We start from the raw sequence: 22,721 nt of genomic DNA on the forward strand, positions 1-22,721 counted from the left end.
CTCCATCCATCTTTTTATTGTCAGGATGTACCTTTGATATGCAAACTTTAAATGGGATTTGGAAGAATCACGATGGAAACGGGGCAACGTATGTAAGAGTGACCAGACTTCCGCACAGCCGCAAAGCCGCAGAGCCCCAAAGCCCAAGGCCGCGTGCAGCCACGCCGCGGACCCCACCCTTCCGCCTTACGTCTGACGTCACGCGGCGTGGCGGGTGCGCGTGCGCGGGCTTGGCCGCTTCTGCGTCTGCGCAACTGCGAGCGTAGGTGTTCGGCTTTGAAATGCAGCGGGATTTATTGAGTTTGCCCCTATCCCCAGCGGTGAGGGTGAAGCTGGTGTCTGCAGGTTTCCAGACTGCTGAGGAACTACTAGAGGTGAAACCCTCCGAGCTCAGCAAAGGTAACGGACTCCCATTACAAGCTGAGGCACTCTGGCCGCTGTCGGGGCCGCCTCCATTCCCGTTCTCGGCCAGATTCTGCCGCCGCCCACCGCCGCGTTTACACCGTGAAATAGCTCCTTGACTCCACTTAAGTGTGGTTTGAATGGTTAGAACTGTGGTCTTGGAAACATTCACCAGTTGCTTTCTCTGCCAGTGGCTGCTGAAGCCTCTGAGGATTATCTCATTTATACTCAAAAGAACCCTTTTAACGTGGACTATTATGTTCAGTATATAGATGAAGGAACTGATGCTTGGGAGGCTAAGTAACTTTTCATTATGAGTGGGCTAGGCAGTTGTGGAGGCAGGATTGAAATCCAGACAGGCTAATTTTCGCTGTTACAAAATCCAGGCGGCAGGGATTAAATTTAAGAAATGCACTGTTCGTGATAGGATGAGGTAAATTAAGAGTGACAAAGGGAGTAGAATCCCCAGAACCTGGAGAAAGCAGTAGAAAGAAGACATCGCTTCTCTTAATGTAATTCACTGAAAAAAACCCCAAAACTCACATTCCAGAACACTGCAGATTATATGTTGGTGGGAGCCACTTCCTTCTGAGGTACACAAAAATGAAGCTCTCTGCAGTCACTCTCACTGTGCACATTACACTACAGTATGCCCAGAACTGTGTTATTAAGATAGAACAGAATTTTAAGTCATTTCCCTTAACGATTGAAAATAAGGTTTCAACTCTCCACTCAAGAACAAATGTTGTAAAGCCAATGTTAACTATTTGTCTTAAGTCTTATGCCAAAGACTGTATCCCCCAAAGTTTGATGGGCTCATTTTCTTTCAACAGGTTGGTTTTACAAAAAAGAAATGAGAGAATCTGAATGATAATAGTAGCTAACAATTATTAAGCATTTTGGATGGGCTTAGTGTTCTACCAAGGTTTTTATGTGCGTTGTTTCATTCCCATTTTGTAGAAGAAAAGTCTGAGGCATAAAGAAGTAACTTGCCCATGCATAGTAACTACATAGTAAGTGGTGCGGTCAGGAATGAGAAACCTAAGTAATCAGACGAGTTAAGGCTCTTAAATTGGATGGAATTTTCATTTCCTTAGCACCATTAATGTCTTTTGTTAGCACCAAATTTATAGTTCATATCCTTACCCAATCAAGCACTGATATATCAAACTCATAAGTGATATCCTCTCCATTATTTCTTCCATAAGCAGCTTGTTTTGTAATTTCCATTTTACTTCTTAGGCCATGTTGTCAGGAATGAAACTGTATAGTTAAGGAAGCATAAGTGTATTGTTTAAGCTATTGGTGCATCAAATAATTTTTCTTATTAAATAGTTTGCAGTGATCCATGAACTTTTCATTCCAATGTTTTCATGAATAATACATGCACATGGACTTCTTAAATCTGCATCTTGTTTTAGGCAGTTAAAGAGGCCATTTTTCATTCTTTTCTAAAAAATAATTTGTATACCTTATGAGAGCAAGTTTATTATGGCTTCATAAGACCAAAAGAGATAGTAAAAGACCAAAGAGATAGTAAAAGGACCAAAAGGAAAAAAAAAAGGACATTTTCATTTCTACCTTCTGAGATAGATACTCTTGTAGATACTCAGAAATGCTTTAGAGGCTTAGGTTTCTCAATTTTGTTTCTGAGGTAATAGATAAATCTTTTAAGTATGTGAAGACTAAGAAAATATAGATAAATGCCTTTATTAACTTGAAAAATTAAATACTTAATCGAATGTTACATTTTTATGTTTCTGTACTCCTGTCATCATTCTTGTTATTTAAAAATTAAAATTAATGAAGACAACTCAATAACATATGACTTTTAAATTTCTAAAATCAGATGTTTTTGTTTCTGTTTCTTACTTTCAGAAGTTGGGATATCTAAAGAGGAAGCCTTAGAAACGCTGCAAATTATAAGAAGAGAATGTCTCACAAATAAAACAAGTTATTCTGGTACAGCTGAGTCAGGCAAGAAGTGCACAGCGCTGGAACTTCTTGAGCAGGAGCATACCCAGAGTTTCATAATTACCTTCTGTTCAGCACTAGATAATATTCTTGGGGGTGGCGTACCCTTAACCAAAACAACAGAAATTTGTGGTGCACCAGGTGTTGGAAAAACACAATTATGGTAAAATAAAATGTTCTCCTCTTACATTTATGTAAGTAACAGAGTATTGTGTTGTGGGCATACAGTTAGGAGACCAAAAAAGGCATGTATGTGCTCTTAATTTTGTGTGTCTGTATGTGTGCATCAAACATAACATATGCCTTACTTCAGCACCCCATCTTGATAAATTGATACAATTATTTTGATACTCAAAAGTGTTTCTTTTGCAACAGTATAGTGTGGTCAGTGGGGTCAATAAGCAGTCTTCTACTTTATTATAGAATTAATTCCTGAGAATATATTTGAAAGCCAAATGTTTGAAAGTAGATTTTTGTATAATAAAGGGTTCCATTCCCAGAAGCCTAAAAACCACTAAAGAGTCCTTAATTGTGGTTTTATAGGCACACCCTCCCCCTAATCCATTCATCAATTGATTCACATATGTTTGGAGCCGTGGAGAGTCAACCATCTCTGTTACTTTGCAGAGTATATTTATACCTATAAAATATTTAGTGGTATCTAATGGGTTGTGATTTGGAGTTTGAAAAACACTGCCTTAGATGATCATGATAATGATTTGGTCATTTCAGTTCTTTCTCTTGACAGTATGCAGTTGGCAGTAGATGTGCAGATACCAGAATGTTTTGGAGGAGTGGAAGGTGAAGCAGTTTTTATTGATACAGAGGGGAGTTTTATGGTTGATAGAGTGGTAGACCTTGCTAATGCCTGCATTCAGCACCTGCAGCTTATAGCAGGAACACATATGGGAGAAGGTAAGTTGGCAAGTGCTCTTTTTTCTGTATAATAAAAGTAATTTTCATTTGTATCCATCTCAAGCAAGAGACCATTTGGAACGTGAAGCTTAATGACCGTGTCCTAGTATTAAACGCTCATACTTCTCTTACAAATTGAGAAATGCCACACCTGGGCTGGCCTTTTTGTCCCCTTTTGTGGCCCTCACTTTTTACTGCAGGAGCTCTGGGACAAACCTGTATTTCAATGTATGACTTCAAATCATCATGCTCTGGCCTGCCAGGTGTTAGCTAATGTTACTGGACACCTTACTGTAAGTATTAAATGTTGTGTCAATGCATTCAGTGTATATTGACTTTCATACTGGTTTTTCCAAAAACCAAGGGTGGCCTTGAAAAATCATGTATGGAAATGTTTGGAAAATTAGGCTGATTGACCTTATGTGCCTCTGAGTATGTAATTGACTTCACAGCTATGTTAATTGTATTGTTAAAAGTGTTGGGAAGTTTTTCTGCGCTTATTATGTGGAAATAAAGTGTTAGATTAAAAAAGTTTTTTTTAAGGTAATTTGTTTTCTAGTTCGTGTCCTTCAGTTACTCATAAAATTAAATGGTTTCTGGTTTGACTGTTTTCTTTTGCTTTTCTTTTGCTTTATTGTATTTTATTTTTTGGATGTGCATTTTTTCTAGAAATGTTAAAAAACATAATGCTTTTCCTAAGATGTTTGTATTCCCTTTAAATGAATATAATCAGCTGAATATTTTTATTTTCATTGTAGTGCTAGGTGTCCTTTTTAACCAATGACCAGTATATCTATTGAAAGTCTTGTAAGCTATCCATGTCACAGGTGTAATTTGTAATAGTGTCTTAAGATCTTGTAAATATTGTGGATGTAGCACTGGAGTATAGTTTTTAATGAGTGGTGTGTGATTAAGCTGTTGTTTTTTGGTTAAAAATGAACTGGTTAAATGTATATTTGTAATAGGAAATATTTTCTGAAATTTAATTTCTTGGTTTTTCTTTCAGCATTAAAACTTAAGTACGTTTTTAAATGCAATGATTTTTAACTTGTTTCTCTCTGAAATATGTCCAGAACCAATCTGGTTATTTTTAAAAAAACAAATCTAAGGAGAGAATTTTATTTTATATCATTATTTCTACTTAAATACCAAATTATACTGTGGCATTTAAGGGAAAAATATGCTGCTTTTCAACATTTTTCCTTTTAACTTTTAATTTGGAGTCTTATAAAAAAACAAGAAAGAAGTTCCATTGTGTTACTTCTATTCAATGGAAGCCAATAACTAGAAATATGAAAAAATAGACATTAAAACTCTAGTTGTGTATGTGTCTAAATTTCTAGTCTAGTATGTAAGGAAACAGTGGAAAAGGTGAAAATAAGAGGTCAGGAATTATGAAATGATAGTTTGTGAAATGACAGGTAAAACTATTTTAAAATTGTTTTGTTGTTTATTTCAGAGCACCCAAAAGCTTTGCAGGATTTCACTCTTGAAAATATTCTTTCCCATATTTATTATTTTCGTTGTCGTGACTACACAGAGCTACTGGCACAAGTTTATCTGCTTCCAGACTTCCTTTCAGAACACTCAAAGGTATGGCTCAATGTTTATAAGGTTGAGGAGGCTCTCTTTTATTCCTAATTAGTTGATTGTTTTTATCATGAAAGGTGTTGGGTTTTGTCAGATGCTTTTTCGGAATCAACTGAGACGATTATGTGGCTTTTTTCACCCATCATTCTATTAATCTGGTGTGTTTCATTGATTGATTTTCATATTAAACCACCTTTGCATTCCTAGGATAAATCCCGCTTGATCATGATATATAATCCTTTTAATATACTACAAGATTCAGTTTCCTAGTATTTTATTGAGGATTTTTGCATCTGTAATTGGTCTGTGGTTTTCTTTGCCAGTGATGTCTTTGTCTGGCTTTGGTATCAGTGTAATATTGGCTTCATAAAATGAGTTAGGAAGTTCCCTTCTCTACTTTTCAGAATACTTTGAGAAGAATTGGTGTAAATTCTTTAAACATTTTATAGAATTCACTGGTGAAGCCATCTGGTCCTGATTTTTTCTTTGTTGAAAGGCTTTTGATTACTGATCCAATCTCTTGTTATAAATCTATTCAGATTTTCTGTGTCTTCAGTCAGTTTTGGTAGTTTGTGTCTTTCAATGAATTTGTCCATTTCATCTAGGTTATCTGATTTTTTGGCATACAAATGTTCATTATATTCTCTTTGTTTTTTATTTCTATAAGATTAGTAGTAATGTCCTTACTTTCATTCCTGACTGGAGTGATTTGCACCTTCTCTCTTTTTCTTAGTCACTTTAGTTAAAGGCTTGTCAATTTTGTTGATCTTTTCAAAGAATCAACTTTTTTTCTTTTTCTTTTTTTTAAAAATCTCTCTCTTTTTAAAAGAACTAATTAATTAATTAATTTTATTTTTGGCTGCGTTGGGTCCTTCATAGCCACGCGCGGGCTTTCCCTAGTTGTGACGAGCAGGGGCTACTCTTTGTTGCAGTGTGTGGGCTTCTCATTGCGCTGGCTCCTCTTGCTGCAGAGCACGGGCTCTGGGCACGTGGGCTTCAGTAGTTGTGGCATGCAGGCTCAGTAGTTGTGGCGCACGGGCTTAGTTGCTCCACGGCATGTGGGATCTTCCCAGACTAGGGCTTGAACCTGTGTCCCCTGAACTGGCAGTCAGATTCTTAACCTCTGCACCACCAGGGAAGTCCCTCAAAGAATCAACTTTTGATTTCAGTGATTTTTCCAATTGTTTGTCTCTTGTCTATTTTGATTATTTCCACTTTAATTTTCATTACTTTCTTCTACTTTATTTGGGATTAGTTTGCTCTTCTTTTTCTGGTTCTTTTAAGTAGAATTTTAGGATATTGGTTTGAGATCTTTATTTCTTTTTAAAAAAACATTTATTTATTTATTTGCTGTACCATGTGGCTTGTGGAATCTTAGTTCCCCAACCAGGGATTGAATCCAGGCCCTTGGCAATGAGAGTGTGCAGTCCTAACTGCTGGACTGCCAGGAAATTCCCTTTTTTAAAAAATATAGTTGTTTAGAGCTGTACATTTTCCTCTGAGCACTGCTTTTACTGTATCCCATAAATTTTGGTATATTATTTTTTAATATTCATTTATCTTTAAGTACATTCTAATTTCCATTTTGAGTTCTTTGACTCTTTGTTTATTTAAGAGTGTGTTGGGCTTCCCTGGTGGCGCAGTTGTTGAGAGTCCGCCTGCCGATGCAGGGGACATGGGTTCGTGCCCCGGTCCGGGAAGATCCTACATGCCGCGGAGCGGCTGGGCCCATGAGCCATAGCCTCTGAGCCTGTGCGTCCAGAGCCTGTGCTCCGCAATGGGAGAGGCCACAACAGTAAGAGGCCCGCGTACCGCAAAAAAAAAAAAAAAAAGAGTGTGTTGTTTGATTTCCACATATTTGTGAATTTTTCAAATGTCCTTTTGTTGGTTTCTGATTTTATTCCATTCTGGTCAGAGAAGATAACAATGATTCCATCTTTATAAATTTGAGACTTATTTTGTGACCTAACATCTGGTCTATGCAGGAGGACGTTCCATGTGCACTTGAGAAGAATGTGTAGTCTGCTGTTGAGTGGAGTGTTGTATGTATAGATCTGCTAATTCTAGTTGATTTATAGTCTTGTTAAGTCTTTTCTTTCCTTGTTTATCTTTTGTCCAGTTACATCCATCATTGAATTTGAGCTGTTTGAAATTGCCAGTTATTACTGTAGAACTGTCTTGTTTCTTTCTTTGATTTAAAAAAATTTATTTTTAAAAATTATTAATTAATTAATTTTTGGCTGCATTGGGTCTCCTTTGCTGCACGCGGGCCTTCTCTAGTTGCAGCAAGTGGGAGCTACTCTTCATTGAGGTATGTGGGCTTCTCATTGTGGTGGATTCTCTTGTTGAGGAGCACAGGCTCTAGGCACGCGGGCTTCAGTAGTTTTGGCTCGAGGGCTCTAGAGCTCAGGCTCAGTAGATGTGATGCACAGGCTTAGTTGCTCCAAGGCATGTGAGATCTTCCCTGACCAGAACTCGAACCCATGTCCCCAGCATTGGCAGGTGGATTCTTAACCACTATGCCACCAGGGAAGTCCTCTTTCTTTAATTTTATCAGTTTTTGCTTTATATATTTTAGGGCTTTGTTGTTAGGTCTCTATATATTTATAATTGTTATATCTTCTTTTTGTTTTTTTTAGCTTTCGGGATCTTAGTTCCCTGACCAGGAATTGAACCCAGGCCATGGCAGTGAAAACACCAAGTCCTAACCACCACACCGCCAGGGAGTTCCCTATAATTGTTATATCTTCTTAATGGACTGACCCTTTTATTATTATACAGTGTCCTTCTTTGTCTCTTGTAACAGTATTTGTCTTAAAGTCTCTTTTGTCTGGCCAGTCCAGCTCTCTTTGGTTACTGTTTGCAGGGAATATCTTTTTCCATCCTTTCACACGTAACTTATATGTATCTTTGGACTTAAAGTGAGTTTCTTGTAGAAAGCCTACAGTTGGGTCATTTTTTAAATCCATTCTGCCAATCTCTGCCTTTTAATTGGAGAGTTTAATTCATTTACGTTTAACATGCTTGCTCATAGGGAGGTACTTCTGCCATTTTGCTGTTTTTTTTTTTCTATATGTCTTATACCTTATTTCTCAATTTCTCCATTACTGTCTTTTTTTTATTAGATAGTTATTTTCTAGTATACTATTTTGATGCCCTTGTTTCTTTTACTATATATTTTTTAGTTATTAGTTGCAAAATTGCTGGATCATATGGTAATTCTATGTTTAACTTTTTGAGGCCTTGCAAAACTGTTTTTCACAGTTGCTGAACCATTTTACATGGTAAATGGGATTGTTTCCTTAATTTCTCTTTCTGATCTTTTGTTGTTAGTGTATAGAAATGCAACAGATTTCTGTTTATTAATTTTGTATCCTGCAACTTTACCAAATTCATTGATGAGCTCTAGTTACCATTTATTTCTGGTTATAAATTATTTTCTGGGGAATTCCCTGGTGGTCCAGTAGTTAGGGCTCTGTGCTCTCACTGCCAAGGGCCTGAGTTCGATCCCTGGTCAGGGAACTAAAACCCCACAAGCCATGTGGTGTGGCCGTAAATAAATAAATAAATTTCTGTATTTTCCTCAAAATATGGACCATAAGGTTGACTATTACAGAATTTTCTTGCATTTTGTTTACATCAGGATTTTTCCCTAAGAGGTTTTCATCGATCTGAACTTTGCTAAACTTATTTATCCATATCTGACCTATGCCATTATTTGGCAAAATTAAGCTACCAATAAGCACTTGATGGCTGTCCAATTCAGCAAAGAAGTTGCTCCCCTCACTGATGAACAGGTACTGTTTTAACATAAACGCTGGTTGATATTTTTGCTTACATTAACAAGCATGATGAAAGTGAAACAACAGAGGTGTATTTTTTTGCTGAATTGATTAGCTTCCTGTGTTACTGTTGTTGAGGAATTTGATGAATTTTTACCATTTCTGTTTTTCCTTTTTTTCTTCCCCAACCTCCTAATTTATCTCTCTCCTCCCACCTTTCCCCTTTGGTAGCCATAAGTTTGTTTTCTAAGTCTGTGAGTCTGTTTCTGTTTTGTAAATACGTTTGTATCATTTTTTAGATTTCACATATAAGTGATACCATATGATATTTGTCTGTCTGGCTTACTTAGTATGGTAATCTTTAGGTCTATTCATGTTGCTGCAAATGGCATTATTTGATTCTTTTTTATGGCTGAGTAATATTCCATTGTATATATGTACCACATCTTCTTTATCCATTCATCTGTTGATGGATATTTAAGTCGCTTCCATGTCCTGGTTATTGTAAATACTGCTCCAATGAACATTTGGTGCATGTAAATATCTTTTCGAATTTTGGTTTTCTCCAGATTTATGCCCAGGAGTGCAATTGCTGGATCATATGGTAGCTCTATTTTTAGTTTTTTGAGGGACCTCCATATTGTTCTCCATAGTGCCTGTAACAATTTACATTCCCACCAACAGTGTAGGAGCATTCCCTTTTCTCCACACCCTCTCCAGCATTTATTGTTTGTAGATTTTTTGATGATGGCCATTATGACTGGTGTGAGGTGATACCTCACTGTAGTTTTGATTTGCATTTTTCAAATAATTAGCTATGTTGAGCATCTTTTCATGTGTTTGTTGGCCATCTGTATGTCTTCTTTGGAGAAATGTCTCTTTAGGTCTTCTGCCCATTTTTTGATTGGGTTGTTTGTTTTTTTGATACTGAGCTGCTTGTAAATTGTGGAGATTAATCTCTTATCTGTTGCTTCATTTGCAAATATTTTCTCCCATACTGAGGGTTGTCTTTTTGTCTTGTTTATGGTTTACTTTGCTGTGCAAAAGCTTTGAAGTTTCATTAGGTCCCATTTGTTTATTTTTGTTTTTATTTTCGTTACTCTAGGAAGTAGGTCAAAAAAGATCTTGCTGTGATTTATGTCAAAGAGTGTTCTGCCTATGTTTTCCTCTAAGAGTTTAATAGTGTCTGGCGTTACATTTAGGTCTCTAATCCATTTTGAGTTTATTTTTGTGTATGGTGTTCATTCTTTTTCATTTAGCTGTCCAGTTTTCCTAGCACCACTTACTGAGGATTTTTCCCTAAGAGGTAAAAAGAGCAGAAATCTAGATGACTGGTTGTGACAGGAAGTACGTTCTTAAGTGCTTCTCACAATTTTTATGTTCTTTTTTTTTTTTTTTTGCGGTAAGCGGGCCTCTCCCGTTGCAGAGCACAGGCCCCGGACGCGCAGGCTCAGCGGCCATGGCTCACGGGTCCAGCCGCTCCGCGGCATGTGGGATCTTCCCGGACTGGGGCACGAACCCGTGTCCCCTGTATCGGCAGGTGGATTCTCAACCACTGCACCACCAGGGAAGCCCTTTATGTTCTTATATTCTTTCTTTATGGGGTCTTTTTTTTTTTGTGGTATGTGGGCCTCTCACTGTGGTGGCCTCTCCCATTGCGGAGCACAGGCTCTGGACGCGCAGGCTCAGCGGCTATGGCTCACGGGCCCAGCCACTCCGCGGCATGTGGGATCCTCCCGGACCGGGGCACGAACCCATGTCCCCTGCATCAGCAGACGGACCTTCAACCACTGCACCACCAGGGAAGCCCTGTGGGGTCTTTATTGAGCCTTATTTTGTGAAAATGGAAAATATGGTTATTTTGCTGACATTACAGAATTTTGATACATCCTCAGTTTTTTCATTTTTCTACACTGAACAACTTATCTGTGATATGGGAAAGACCTCATATCTCTAATAAACCACTCTTAGTGTCAGTGAATAGTAAGAAAAGAAGGAATATCAAATGGAGTCATCCCATGGTCCATTTACCCAAAATTTCTTCTTTGTTAGTTGCACAAAGGAGAGAACTGCTGGCAGAAGGGAATTACACTACACAAAATGTTTCTGAAACATAAAGAGTTTAAAACTCTCTTGGATTCCTAATTTTTATTTTAAAAAATTCACTTTGGAGGGAATTCCCTTCCAGTGGTTAGGACTCTGCACTTCCACTGCAGTGGGCATGAGTTTGATCCCTGGTCGAGGGGAGCTAAGTTTCCTACAAGCCACAGGGCACGACCAAAATAAAAATTCACGCTGGTAACTTTTTTTCTTTAAGATTTTTTTTCTTGATGTGGACCATTTTTATTTTATTTTATTTTATTTATTTATTTAAATGGTTCTTTTCTCATTTTTTTTTTTTTTTTAAATTTATTTATTTATTTTTGGCTGTGGTGGGTCTTCGTTTCTGTGGGAGGGCTTTCTCTAGTTGTGGTGAGCGGGGACCACTCTTCATCGCGGTGCGCGGGCCTCTCGCTGTCGCGACCTTCTGTTGTTGAGGAGCACAGGCTCCAGACGCGCAGGCTCAGTAGCTGTGGCACACGGGCTTAGTTGCTCCGTGGCATGTGGGATCTTCCCAGACCAGGGCTCGAACCCATGTCCCCTGCATTGGCAGGCAGATTCTCAACCACTGCGCCACCAGGGAAGCCCCTTTTCTCATTTTTTAAAAGATTTTTATTATTTATGGCTGCGTTGAGTCTTCATTGCTGCATGCGGGCTTTCTCTCGTTGCAGTGAGTGGGGGCTACTCTTCGTTGCGGTGTGTGGGCTTCTTGTTGCGGTGGCTTCTACAGCACAGGCTGTAGATGCGCAGGCTTCAGTAGTTGTGGCAGGTGGCCTCAGTAGTTGTGGCTCTGGGTCTCTAGAGCACAGACTCAGTAGTTGTGACACACGGGCTTAGTTGCTCCGCGGCATGTGGGATATTCCTGGACCAGGGCTCGAACCTGTGTCCCCTGCATTCGCAGGCGGATTTTTAACCACTGCACCACCAGGGAAGTCCCTGATATGTACCACTTTTAAAGTCTTTATTGAATTTGTTTCAACATTGCTTCTGTTTTATATTTTGGTTTTTTGGCCGCAAGGCATGTGGGATCTTAGCTTCCCGACCAGGGATCAAACCTGCACCCCCTGCATTGAAAGGTGAAGTCTTAACTACTGGACTGCAAGGGAAGTCCCATGTTGACTTTTTAATTTCAACTTTTATGAGTTGAATGACAGTGCTTGATTTTTGGTTTTTGTTTGTTTGTTTGACAATGCTTGTTTTATTCTACCCACTCAAACTCTGTACTTCATCGACTTTCTGTCATTCGGTATAATCTGCCTTTTGAGAGACCAAGGAAACTCACCAGAGCATATTCAGGAGCTTGCTCCCTAAACTTGGAGAAAAGCCATGAGTGTGACAGTTACCACTTAACAGAACGTCCAGATCTTTGTATTTCAGCCACTTTCAGTAAAATCTGTACTGTAGAGAGGAAAACAGCCTATTTCTAGTCTTGCATTATAAGTTAGGCTGTATAGCTCCTCTGGTTTGAGCAGAGAGGTCCTTGGATGCCCTAGGTATTTGGGACTCGTTGCAAATACCCTAGGACCAAAACTTGCAATTATATAGTGTTTTCCCGTGGAGTATTTTTCTTCTTTTGATTTAATGATCATTCCTAGTTATTGGATTCATTTTCCAAAAGTAGAAGCATGTTTCCTCATTTTTTTTGTGTAGTTCACAATGCAATGGATACAGACAGAACACTTCTTAAAAAATTTATTGAAGTATTGGTCATTTATAGTGTCTTGTTAATTTCTGCGGTACAGCAAAGTGATGCTTCCCTCCTTCACCCCCCTCCCCCTTGGCAACCACAAGTCTGTTCTCTACAGACACAACACATTTTTTTTTTTTTTTTTTTTTTTTTTTTTTGACACAACACATTTTTAAGGTCAATCTGATTATGACATTTTTTTCCCATCGCTTTATTAAAAGTCTAGACAACCAGCAAAACAAATCAAGTCCTGATCTGTAACTGATTTGCTTGCTGATTTCCATGTAGTAAATACTGCTATCGGTCTTCCCTGGTGGCTCAGTGGTTGAGAGTCCGCCTGCCGATGCAGGGGACACGGGTTAGTGCCCTGGTCCGGGAAGATCCCACATGCCGCGGAGCGGCTGCGCCCATGAGCCATGGCTGCTGAGCCTGCGCGTCCTGAGCCTGTTGCTCCGCAACGGGAGAGGCCACAACGGTGAGAGGCCTGTGTAGTGCAAAAAAAAAAAAAAAAAAAATTAAGCTTTTGAAAAAGGTTTTATAATTCAATATTTGAGCGTTTGGTTTTTTTTTTCAACATAAAGAGAACCCTGAAGGTAAAATTGACATTTAGTTGAGAAATTGGTTTTGCTAAGATTTCAAGTGCTTTTCATCAGTACACCTCTGTAAAGACTGGGTGTAGTGGCAAATTGCAAGAAAATTGTAATTGCCCCTTTTTCTTTTGTTGAATTACTTTTTTAAGATGATAAATTATCAAACCAGAGTACATTTTAACTTTTGGTGACTAGTGCAGAAAGCATTGAACAGATTTATACCTGACCAAAATGAAGCCTTTGGAGAGTTGGAAATAGAACCCTGGATTTTAAGGTTTTTTGTTTTTTGTTTTCCTGTGATGGACTCTGCTTTTTGGTTGCCATTTATTATTTTATTTTAAATACCAAACCTAATATCATTATCTCTTCTTTATTTAGGTTCGATTAGTGATAGTGGATGGTATTGCTTTTCCTTTTCGTCATGACCTAGATGACCTATCCCTTCGTACTCGGTTACTAAATGGCCTAGCGCAGCAAATGATCAGCCTTGCAAATAACCACAGATTAGCTGTAAGTATTACTACTAAAGGGAGTTTTATTATAAAGTCAAGATTATATAAGATGTTAAAAGTCTAGGGAATTCCCTGGCAGTCTAGTGGTTAGGATTTCATGCTTCCACTGTAGGGGGCACAGATTTGATCCCTGGTCAGGGAACTAAGATCCCATATGCCACACAGCATGACCAAACATAAATAAATAAATAAAAGTAAAAAAATAAAATGTTACAGTCTAGAAATAGCAAAAATAGAATTTGCTTGACTAAAAGCAAATAATATAGATATACAGTTCTGAATGTAGTTTTGTTTTGGTTTGGTTTCTATAAAAAATATTAAATCCAGTCATAAGTGTTGTATATCAGTTTTCCTGGCAAATAAAAAGCATAATCAAGATGCCATATTATAAAAATGGACTTTGATAAAGAAATGCCATCTTTGATAATTGCATTGTTTTCTTTGTAACATACTTGACGTTCTTCAGGTAAGCTCTTCCAACATCCCTATTTTTCTTTTACCCTTGAGTCTTTGATTATTACATAGTGTATAATCACAGACTCGGATAGAAAAATTACATAGTGTAAACAACCTAGATGTTTAGAGGTGGAGCTAACGCTTCTAGATTTGTAGTGTGAGGAGAGACATAAAGATAAGTTCAGAAGTAAAGAGATAAAAGGAGTGAGGTAGGGGGTTCCCTGGTGGTCCAGTGGTTAGGACTGCACTTCCACTGCAGTGGGTGCAAATTCGATCCCTGGTCGGGGAACTGAGATCCTGCGTGCTGTGTGTTTGTGGCCAAAAAAAACCCAAAACAAAAACAAAAAAAAGGAGTGAGGTAAAAACTTTTTTTTATTGCCCGTTTTCACTTCTCTCTTTGCAACCTCATCCTACCACTGACACAAATATACACACTTGTCTGGGAGGGAGATGGGAGAAGATCAAACTGCTTACCTTGATTTTCTTGTCTTCACCGCCAATTAGAGTCCTTTGCACAAGGCTGTAATACATCATATGTAAATAACTCTTCAATAAAATAATTTCAAAACATACATTTTTTCTTTTGAGTTTTTAGATTTTTTTTGCCATATGCTGAAAACATAGTGTCCTGTCTTTGAATTATTTCTCGGCATTAATTTGTAATTTAGCATTCTGTTAATATCAGTGAAGAGTCCCCAGTAGGGGGCACTCAAGGCTAATGGGTTGCATAGTTCCTTAGGTTTTTGTTTTTTAACAGAAATAGCTTCATCTTTTCTGATTAAAAAAGTAATCTAGGGAGTTCCCTGGTGGTCTAGTGGTTAGGATTCCAGGCTTTCACTGCCATGGCCTGGGTTCAATCCCTGATTAGGGAACTGATATCCTGCAAGCTGTGCTGCACGGCTCAGCCAAAAAAAAAAAAAAGTAATCTAAATAACAACATGGAATACTCAGTGTTTAAGAAGAGTAATGTAAATATACATGCACTAACATGGAAGAAGATATATCCAGATAGATGAGTAAGTGAAAAAATTCAACTTACATAATAATATATTTAGCGTGATCCCAATTTTTTTTTTTTTTTTTTTGCGGTACACGGGCCTCTCACTATTGTGGCCTCTCCCATTGCGGAGCACAGGCTCCTGACGCGCAGGCTCAGCGGCCAGGGCTCACAGGCCCAGCCGCTCCGCAGCATGTGGGATCTTCCTGGACCGGGGCACGAACCCATGTCCCCTGCATCGGCAGGCGGACTCTCAACCACTGCGCCACCAGGGAAGCCCTGTGATCCCAATTTTTGAAGAAAACAGAAGTTATATATGTGCATTTATATTTATACATATGAAGAAAAAGATCTGAAAGGACCAAAACATTTACAGTAGCTACTTCTAGAGGTAGGACTTTGTGGGTTGAGTGTATACTTTCTCCTCTTAGTTTATTAATTCTTCTTTGTTTGATTTTTAATTTCCCAGTTAGCATCTATAGAGGCATGTATGACCTTTGCTAATAAGTACATTTTACAATTTTAAGTTATATTTACTTGCTGTAAAAAAAGTTTTAAGCAATTGAAAGTGTAGAAAGTAAGCAATTATATTATCTATTACCCAGAGATGATTATTGTTAAGTTTGTTGTATATATTTTTCCAAACTTATTCTGTGTAAACATACATATTTTTTAAGTGAAATCATATTAAAATCAATCAAGCAAACAGTTGTTTTTTACTTAATATACTATGAACCTCTTCCCATACATACTACTTTATAAATGTACCTTACCTTAACATCTATATAGTATTCTACTGTATGGTTGTGGCATAGTTTTTTAACCACCTCTCTCTCTATTGATCGTCTTTAAAGTTGGCTCCAGTGTTTCACCATGTAAAACACTGGAGTCAACAACTTTATATATGCTTCTTTGTCCGTGTATCCAGTCATTTCTGAAAGTATTAAGCCAGTGAGATATCCCTATTTTTAAACCTTTTGTAATATATTATCAAATTGCCCTCAGAAAGCATATCCCAAAGTATATTCTCTACAACAGTGAATGGGAATCCTTTCTTTTTTTTTTTTTTAGTTCAGTGGGGAAAAGATAGAATTTTATTTATTTTGTTGATTTGAATAGTATAAAGAACTCCCATATAACCTTTCCCAAGGTTTGCTTTTTCATTCTTATTCTCTCTCCCCACTCTCTTTCTATACATACACAAACACACACACAGAGTTTATGTATATATTTTTCTGAACACTTTGAAAAGAGTTGCATATATCATATCCTTTTATCTGATAATATTCAGTGTGTATTTCCTAAGAACAAGAAATATTCTCATATGTGTCCACAGTATAGTTATCAAATGTAGGAAATTTAATATTGATACAGCACTTTAGTATATAATCCATATTCCTGTTCTGTCAATTATCCCAATGATGTCCTTCACAGCAAATTTTTCCCGTTCTTTTTGCCAACTGGAATCGCATATTGCCTTTAGATGTTGTATCTCTTTAGTTGCCTTTCTTTGTTTTTGTGACATTGCTGTATTGAAGAATAGAAGCCAGTGATTTTAGAGATTATCTCTTAATTTTGGGTTTCTGTGGGGACTTCCCTGGCCGTCCAGTGGTTAAGACTCCATGCTCCCAATGCAGGGGCACGGGTTCAATCCCTGGTTGGGGAACTAAGATCCCACATGCCACATGGGTTGGCAAAAAAAAAAAAAAGTTACAATTTTGGGTTTCTGTGATGTTTCCTCTTGATTAGATTCCAATTATACTTTTTTTCTAAAATAGAAGATAGATTTTTTTTGAGATATTTTGATTTACAATATTATGTTAATTTCATGTGTATAACATGCATGAGAATTCTTGTTTTCCCACTTCTTTACCAACTTTGAGTCTTTTAAGTCTTTGCAGACTGATAATGGAGAGAGTCCTTCTAGAGATGCATTTATTTGATTATTATCAGAAAAAAATTTAACAGCTCTATTAGATATAATTAACATAGCATAAAATTAACCCTTTTAAATCACAGTTCAGTGCTTTTTAGTATATTTGCAGAGTTGTGCAACCATCACAGCTATCTAATTTTAGAACATTTCCGTCACCCCCAAAAAGAACTCCCTTACCCATTAACCATCATTCCCCATTGCACCCTCCCTTCAGCCACTAACAACCACTAGTCTGCTTTCTGTCTCTATGGATTTGTCTTTTTGGATATTTTATATAAATAGAATCATACAATATGTGGTCTTTTATGTCTGGCTTCCTTTTTTTTTTTTTTTTTGCTGTATGAGGGCCTCTCACTGTCGTGGCCTCTCCCGTTGCGGAGCACAGGCTCCAGACGCGCAGGCTCAGCGGCCATGGCTCACGGACCTAGCCGCTCCGCGGCATGTGGGATCTTCCCGGACCGGGGCATGAACCCGTGTCCCCTGCATCGGCAGGCGGACTCTCAACCACTGCGCCGCCAGGGAAGCCCACAGAAGTATTTTTAAAGCAGTGAAGTTTATAATTTTAAAGTGATTATTACTTCACTATTTTTTTAAATTAATTAATTAATTTATTTTTGGCTGCATTGGGTCTTTCTTGCTGCGCGCGGACTTTCTCTAGTTGCGTTGCTGTGTGTGGACTTCTCATTGTGGTGGCTTCTCCCGTTGTGGAGCACCAGCTCTAGGTGTGCAGGCTCAGTAGTTGTGGCGCTTGGGCCTAGTTGCTCCGTGGTATGTGGCATCTCCCAGACCAGGGCTCGAACCCTTGTTCCCTGCATTGGCATGCAGATTCTTAACCGCTGCGCCACCAGGGAAGTCCCCACTTCACTATTTTAAGACCCATTCTTTTTTAATTTTTTTGGCCGTGCTGCGCAGCTTGCAGGATCTCGATTCCCTGACCAGGGATTGAACCCCGGGCCATGGCAGTGAAAGCCCATAATCCTATCCACTAGTCCACTAGGGAACTCCCAAGACTCATTCTTTAGGAGCTTGGAGTAATCACACGGTAATTTTCATTTATGTCATGGTAAACCCAACATTTTTGCAGAAATACTGTTAATTATAAGTATATGCTAACAATGCAAATTCTTATTTTGGGATGTTGAACAACTGGTAAGCCAGTATGTCTATTTACAATTTCCTCAAGATGTGTAATGGATAATGTGTAAGATGTGTAATATTCTCTAAGCCAATGCTGTCTGGTAGAACTTTCTACAAAGAAGAAAATGCTCAGGACTTCCCTGGTGACACAGTAGTTTAGAATCCACATGCCAATGCAGGGTACACGGGTTTGATCCCTGGCCTGAGAAGATCCCACATGTCATGGAGCAACTAAGCCTGTGCGCCACAACTACTGAGCCTGTGCTCTAGCGCCCACAAGCCACAACTACTGAGCCCACGTGCCGCAACTACTGAAGCCTGTGCGCCTAGAGCCTGTACTCTGCAACAGGAGAAACCACCGCAATGAGAAGCCCACCTACCGCAATGAGGAGTAGCCCCCACTCGCTGCAACTAGAGAAAGCCTGAGCACAGCAACAAAGACCCAATGCAGCCAAAAAGAGAAAAAAAGATGAAAATGCTCAGTCTGATATAGTAGTTCCATGGGTGTTGAGCACTTGAAATGTGGCTAATGCTGCAGAGGAAGTGAATTTCTAGTTTTAATTAATTTAGTTTTAAAAAGCTATATGTGGCCCATGGCTGCAGAATTGAATAGTGCACCTTTAACCAAAAAGTGTTGGTGTGAGTAAATATCCCAGTTGCTAAAGATTAAACACTTGATAGTGTGTAAAGAGTATTGTTCAACATGTTGTGGATGCCAGTAAGACATATATTTCAGTGAATTACCAATTTAAATTCCTGCTTAGCTTGTTCTGAGATACCTGGAATAAGGTAACACATGGGAAAACCACTATGGCACTTAAGGGGAGAGGAACTAAGAGGAAGTGCTGTCATCCAGTTTGTGCTTGACTGAGATCTAGATGGATCACAGATTTCTCCTTCGTAGATAAACAGAAACTTTAGGGTGTTGACCACTGTGGTGGGTACAGCCAAACAGCCTTTTCTTTTCAGTTTTCTTAAGAAATAGATGACTTTTTTAGAGTAGGTATCTTTTCTTATTGCTTTTCTTAGAAGTTCTTTATCAGTTTCAGCTTGAAGTAGTATCTGTCTTATTTCTGGAGGGAAGATCTGTATTGGAACAATATTTAAAATAACCATTTCTGGAGGATTTTAGATGAGAAGGTGCCAGATAATCTGACTTTTACTATATTAAGGTAGCTTTAAGCACTTTCTTTATCTCTACTGTAAAATTACTATCTTTCGGTACTTCCCTGGAGGTCCAGTGGTTAAGACTCCGTGCTTCCACTGCAGGGGGCACGGATTCGATCCCTGGTTGAGGAACTGAGATCCCGCATGCCATGCGGTGCGGCCAAAGAATAAGTAAATAAAATAAAATTACTATCTTTCTAAACATGGAATCTTTTCTATAGGCCACTATTTAATCCAAAAGAATTAGCAATATTTTTAGCCTGGAGGCCATCTGTGAGTAAGGCAACACTTATATCTCTATTACCAGCAGACTAGCATAGTCATAATTTTTGGGTCAGTTGATCTGTTACTGGGTTTTATCTTTTCCCAGTTCTTCTACTTATACTGTGCTCTCTATGATTTTAGATCTCTTCTCATAATTCTTTGCCTCAGTTTTTTTTTTCTGTAAAATCATAAATGGTAATACTGTCTCTCCCCTAAAAGTATAAACATTGAGTTATTTATTAAGGATTTTATATTCCTTTGAGTAAATATATTCTAGAGAGGCAACAGTGGTAAAGAACACAGACTCCCATGTTTCCTGTGCTCCTAGTTATGAAGTTTTCACACATGGTCTCTTTAGACCTTTATGTATTATCTACTATATTTTTTTTCTTCCATTATCACAATAAGAACTTCTTTGTTCTAGTCTGTTAAAAAATGTTTTATATTCAGTAGAATCATGTATTCAGATAATTTTACTCATTTTTATGGGTAATATCTAAAAAATATATGAGAAAAGTTTTCATTACCTACATATATCTTTCTTTAAATTAGATTATATTCAGAATACTAAAATCACGTGACTATTTACTTGATAAATTTGGGAGGAGACTCACCTAATTTTCTCACGTTTTGTTTTTGTAGGTAATTTTAACCAATCAGATGACGACAAAGATTGATAAAAATCAGGCCTTGCTGGTTCCTGCACTGGGTAGGCAATTAATCAAATAAACATTTTTAGTTAAATACATCTTTTCCTACCTCTTTCATTTGATACTTGTTGAGTACTGTAAGCTCCATGAAAGTAGAGAAGACTGTCTTATTCACCGATAAATCTTAGTGTGGAGCACCGTGCCTTTAGATACTCATCCTTTCAGTTGTTTAACATTTATTGAGCATCTACTCTCTGGCAACTCTTGTGTCAGGTACTTAGCATATAAATATTCATAAGATGACTCCCTCAGAAAGCGCAGTCTTAGGAGGAGTGGTGAATCCATTTAAATACAAATCAAACTGTAATGAATAGGCTTATGACTCTAACCTTACTCGTGGCTTTGTTAGAACACAGTGCTTCAAGGTTTATTTGTACTGAAATCTTTAAGAATATTCTGTCAGAGCTTTTGCTTTTCTTCTGGTGGTCTGAAATACGTTAGTAAGCCTGATGATAAGGAAGATTGACAAATATGTTGACTCGAACTATAAAGTTTTCTAAAAGAAAATAGAGGATAGTGATAATGATCTGCAGTATTGCCACAGATAGGTGAAAATCTATTAATCTCAGGATGTTACCCATGTACCAGGTTTTTTGAAACCAGATATACTTTTGTTATGTTAAATTAAGCAAAGTAAAACTGTATTTGGTCAGAGGCATTCTGAGAGACTTATAACTCAGTCAGTTACCATGTTCTTTTTCCCTCAGGGGAAAGTTGGGGGCATGCTGCTACAATACGACTAATCTTTCATTGGGACCAGAAGCGAAGGTCAGTATAGAAATAAGTTAAAAATTCTGAGTATTGGGTTAATTACACTGAACACTTATCAGTTTCTTAGAGCTAGTCCAGTGGATGAGATCTACAGTGCCCCATGAACCAAAGCTTTTGTTGCCTTCATTACCTAGAGCAAACATAGAAACATGTTGTTATACTGCACATTTAACTACCTAGGAAATTCTTCGGAATATTGAAATGATGGGGTGCTCCTGAAATGAGTAGGTGGCCAAAGAATGCTACCTTCTAAAGCTCTTTGAAATCAAGTACCATATATTAACCACGCAGAGGGAGGTAGGTACTCTGTGTTCCTGGAAGGGATTGAAAGAAGAGTAAAATCAGGACAAAAGGAAAACTTTTGAGGTTAGCTTTAGGTTATGTGGAAAATAGGATGGTTTTTCTTAGTTTGTTAATGTATTTCCTGTGTGAAATTGTGTCTGTTTTTGTTTTCTTTTATATTTTCCTGTCCTACTTTTATTATCCAGTTACTTACTTGCCTGTCACAGGTATTGTTCTTTAAAATAAAACTGTGGCAGCATGAAACCTTTGTTTTTAAAGCTGCTGAGCAAGTGAACAAACCACCTTTCATTTTTTTTAAATAGGCAATTGAAAGTCGTGGAGTCTTTTATTCTATACTTCTAGAAATGTTAGATTTATGCCAACATCTCTGCTTTGAAGTTAATTGGTATAACCTAGAGAACTTGGTTTGGAAATACTCCAATAAAATAGGGAAATTGAGACAGCATGTGGGCAAAAATGGAAAAAAGGATTGCTTAAAGACATATTGGGTCTGGTCAGAGATACTATCTATTTCTTTTTCTGCATTTCTTCATTCTTGTACAAAGTGAAAAAAATCAAGCCTGACCAAGTTAGGTTTTACTGACCCTGAGCGCATAGCTGACCCTATTATATTTGTATACATCTTTTATAACTAGTTCATGCAGTTTGTGTCTCTTTTAAAGCTGACATTTCCAAAGACCTCAGGTAACTTTTTTTCTCCATGATACATAGTGCTTTACATTCAACTCCCGTCCCTCCAATTCTGTAAATAAGTCATTGTGTACTGGATTCACAAAAGCAATTCTTTTCTCAGCAACAAACCCTATTGTAAAGATTTGGCAGCAGTTCTCCAGATGAGAGTCTTTTGAACATATCGCTTGTATTTTCCCAGATTTAGGTTTCTGGAAAGCACATCCCACTATTTAAATGTTATTAGAAGTTCCCCTTGAGCTAGTATACAGTAGTAGTCTTCCACTATATTCTAGTATTACATACTCACTAATAGAATACATCTAAGAAGTGAGAAAAATAATAGGAGCAGAGAAAGATGTTTCTTTCATCTTTTTATGCATTCGTCAGAAGAAGTTTGCTGCCTTTGTCAAATTCTAGAAGTTAGCATTAGTTAGGCACCCATGAGATCAGAAAATCATGCTTACTTTCTTAAGAGTTAACCATTTTATGACTTCAGCTTCTTACTAATCTTTCCCAAGAAATTAGAGAGTGGCGTAGAACACTGACATTGAATAGATATATTTAGGGGAAATGTGCTGTTCTATGAATTTTTACCTGTATCCCATACTATCATTTTAATAAGTGCTTGCTTGTGCTAGGTATTTAACTGGGCACCTTGTATACAACATTTCATATAATCCCTTCAATAACTATTTTTAAAAAATTAAATATAGTTGATATACACTATTATGGAAGTTACAGGTATACAGTATATTG

The 22,721-nt window shown here is 37.8% G+C and overlaps 1 protein-coding gene across 2 annotated transcripts in view; it reads left to right on the top strand.

Annotated features, from left to right (window-relative positions):
• Nucleotides 1-222: 222 nt before the first annotated feature.
• Nucleotides 223-22,721, top strand: part of RAD51C (RAD51 paralog C) — a 29,756-nt gene continuing 7,257 nt past the window's right edge. Inside the window, exons 1-7 of one of the 2 annotated variants that reach the window (XM_032617876.1) lie at nt 237-399; nt 2,281-2,539; nt 3,125-3,291; nt 4,751-4,884; nt 13,419-13,550; nt 20,152-20,218; nt 20,927-20,987. In XM_032617876.1, coding sequence (XP_032473767.1) covers nt 282-399; nt 2,281-2,539; nt 3,125-3,291; nt 4,751-4,884; nt 13,419-13,550; nt 20,152-20,218; nt 20,927-20,987 — 938 coding nt within the window. In that variant the 5' untranslated portion in view covers nt 237-281. Of the gene's footprint in view, nt 400-2,280; nt 2,540-3,124; nt 3,292-4,750; nt 4,885-13,418; nt 13,551-20,151; nt 20,219-20,926; nt 20,988-22,721 lie in introns of both variants that reach the window. The other variant, XM_032617877.1, reaches the window with a different exon arrangement.

Source organism: Phocoena sinus, chromosome 20, assembly GCF_008692025.1.
Source record: "Phocoena sinus isolate mPhoSin1 chromosome 20, mPhoSin1.pri, whole genome shotgun sequence".
NCBI classification, from domain to species: Eukaryota; Metazoa; Chordata; class Mammalia; order Artiodactyla; family Phocoenidae; genus Phocoena; species Phocoena sinus.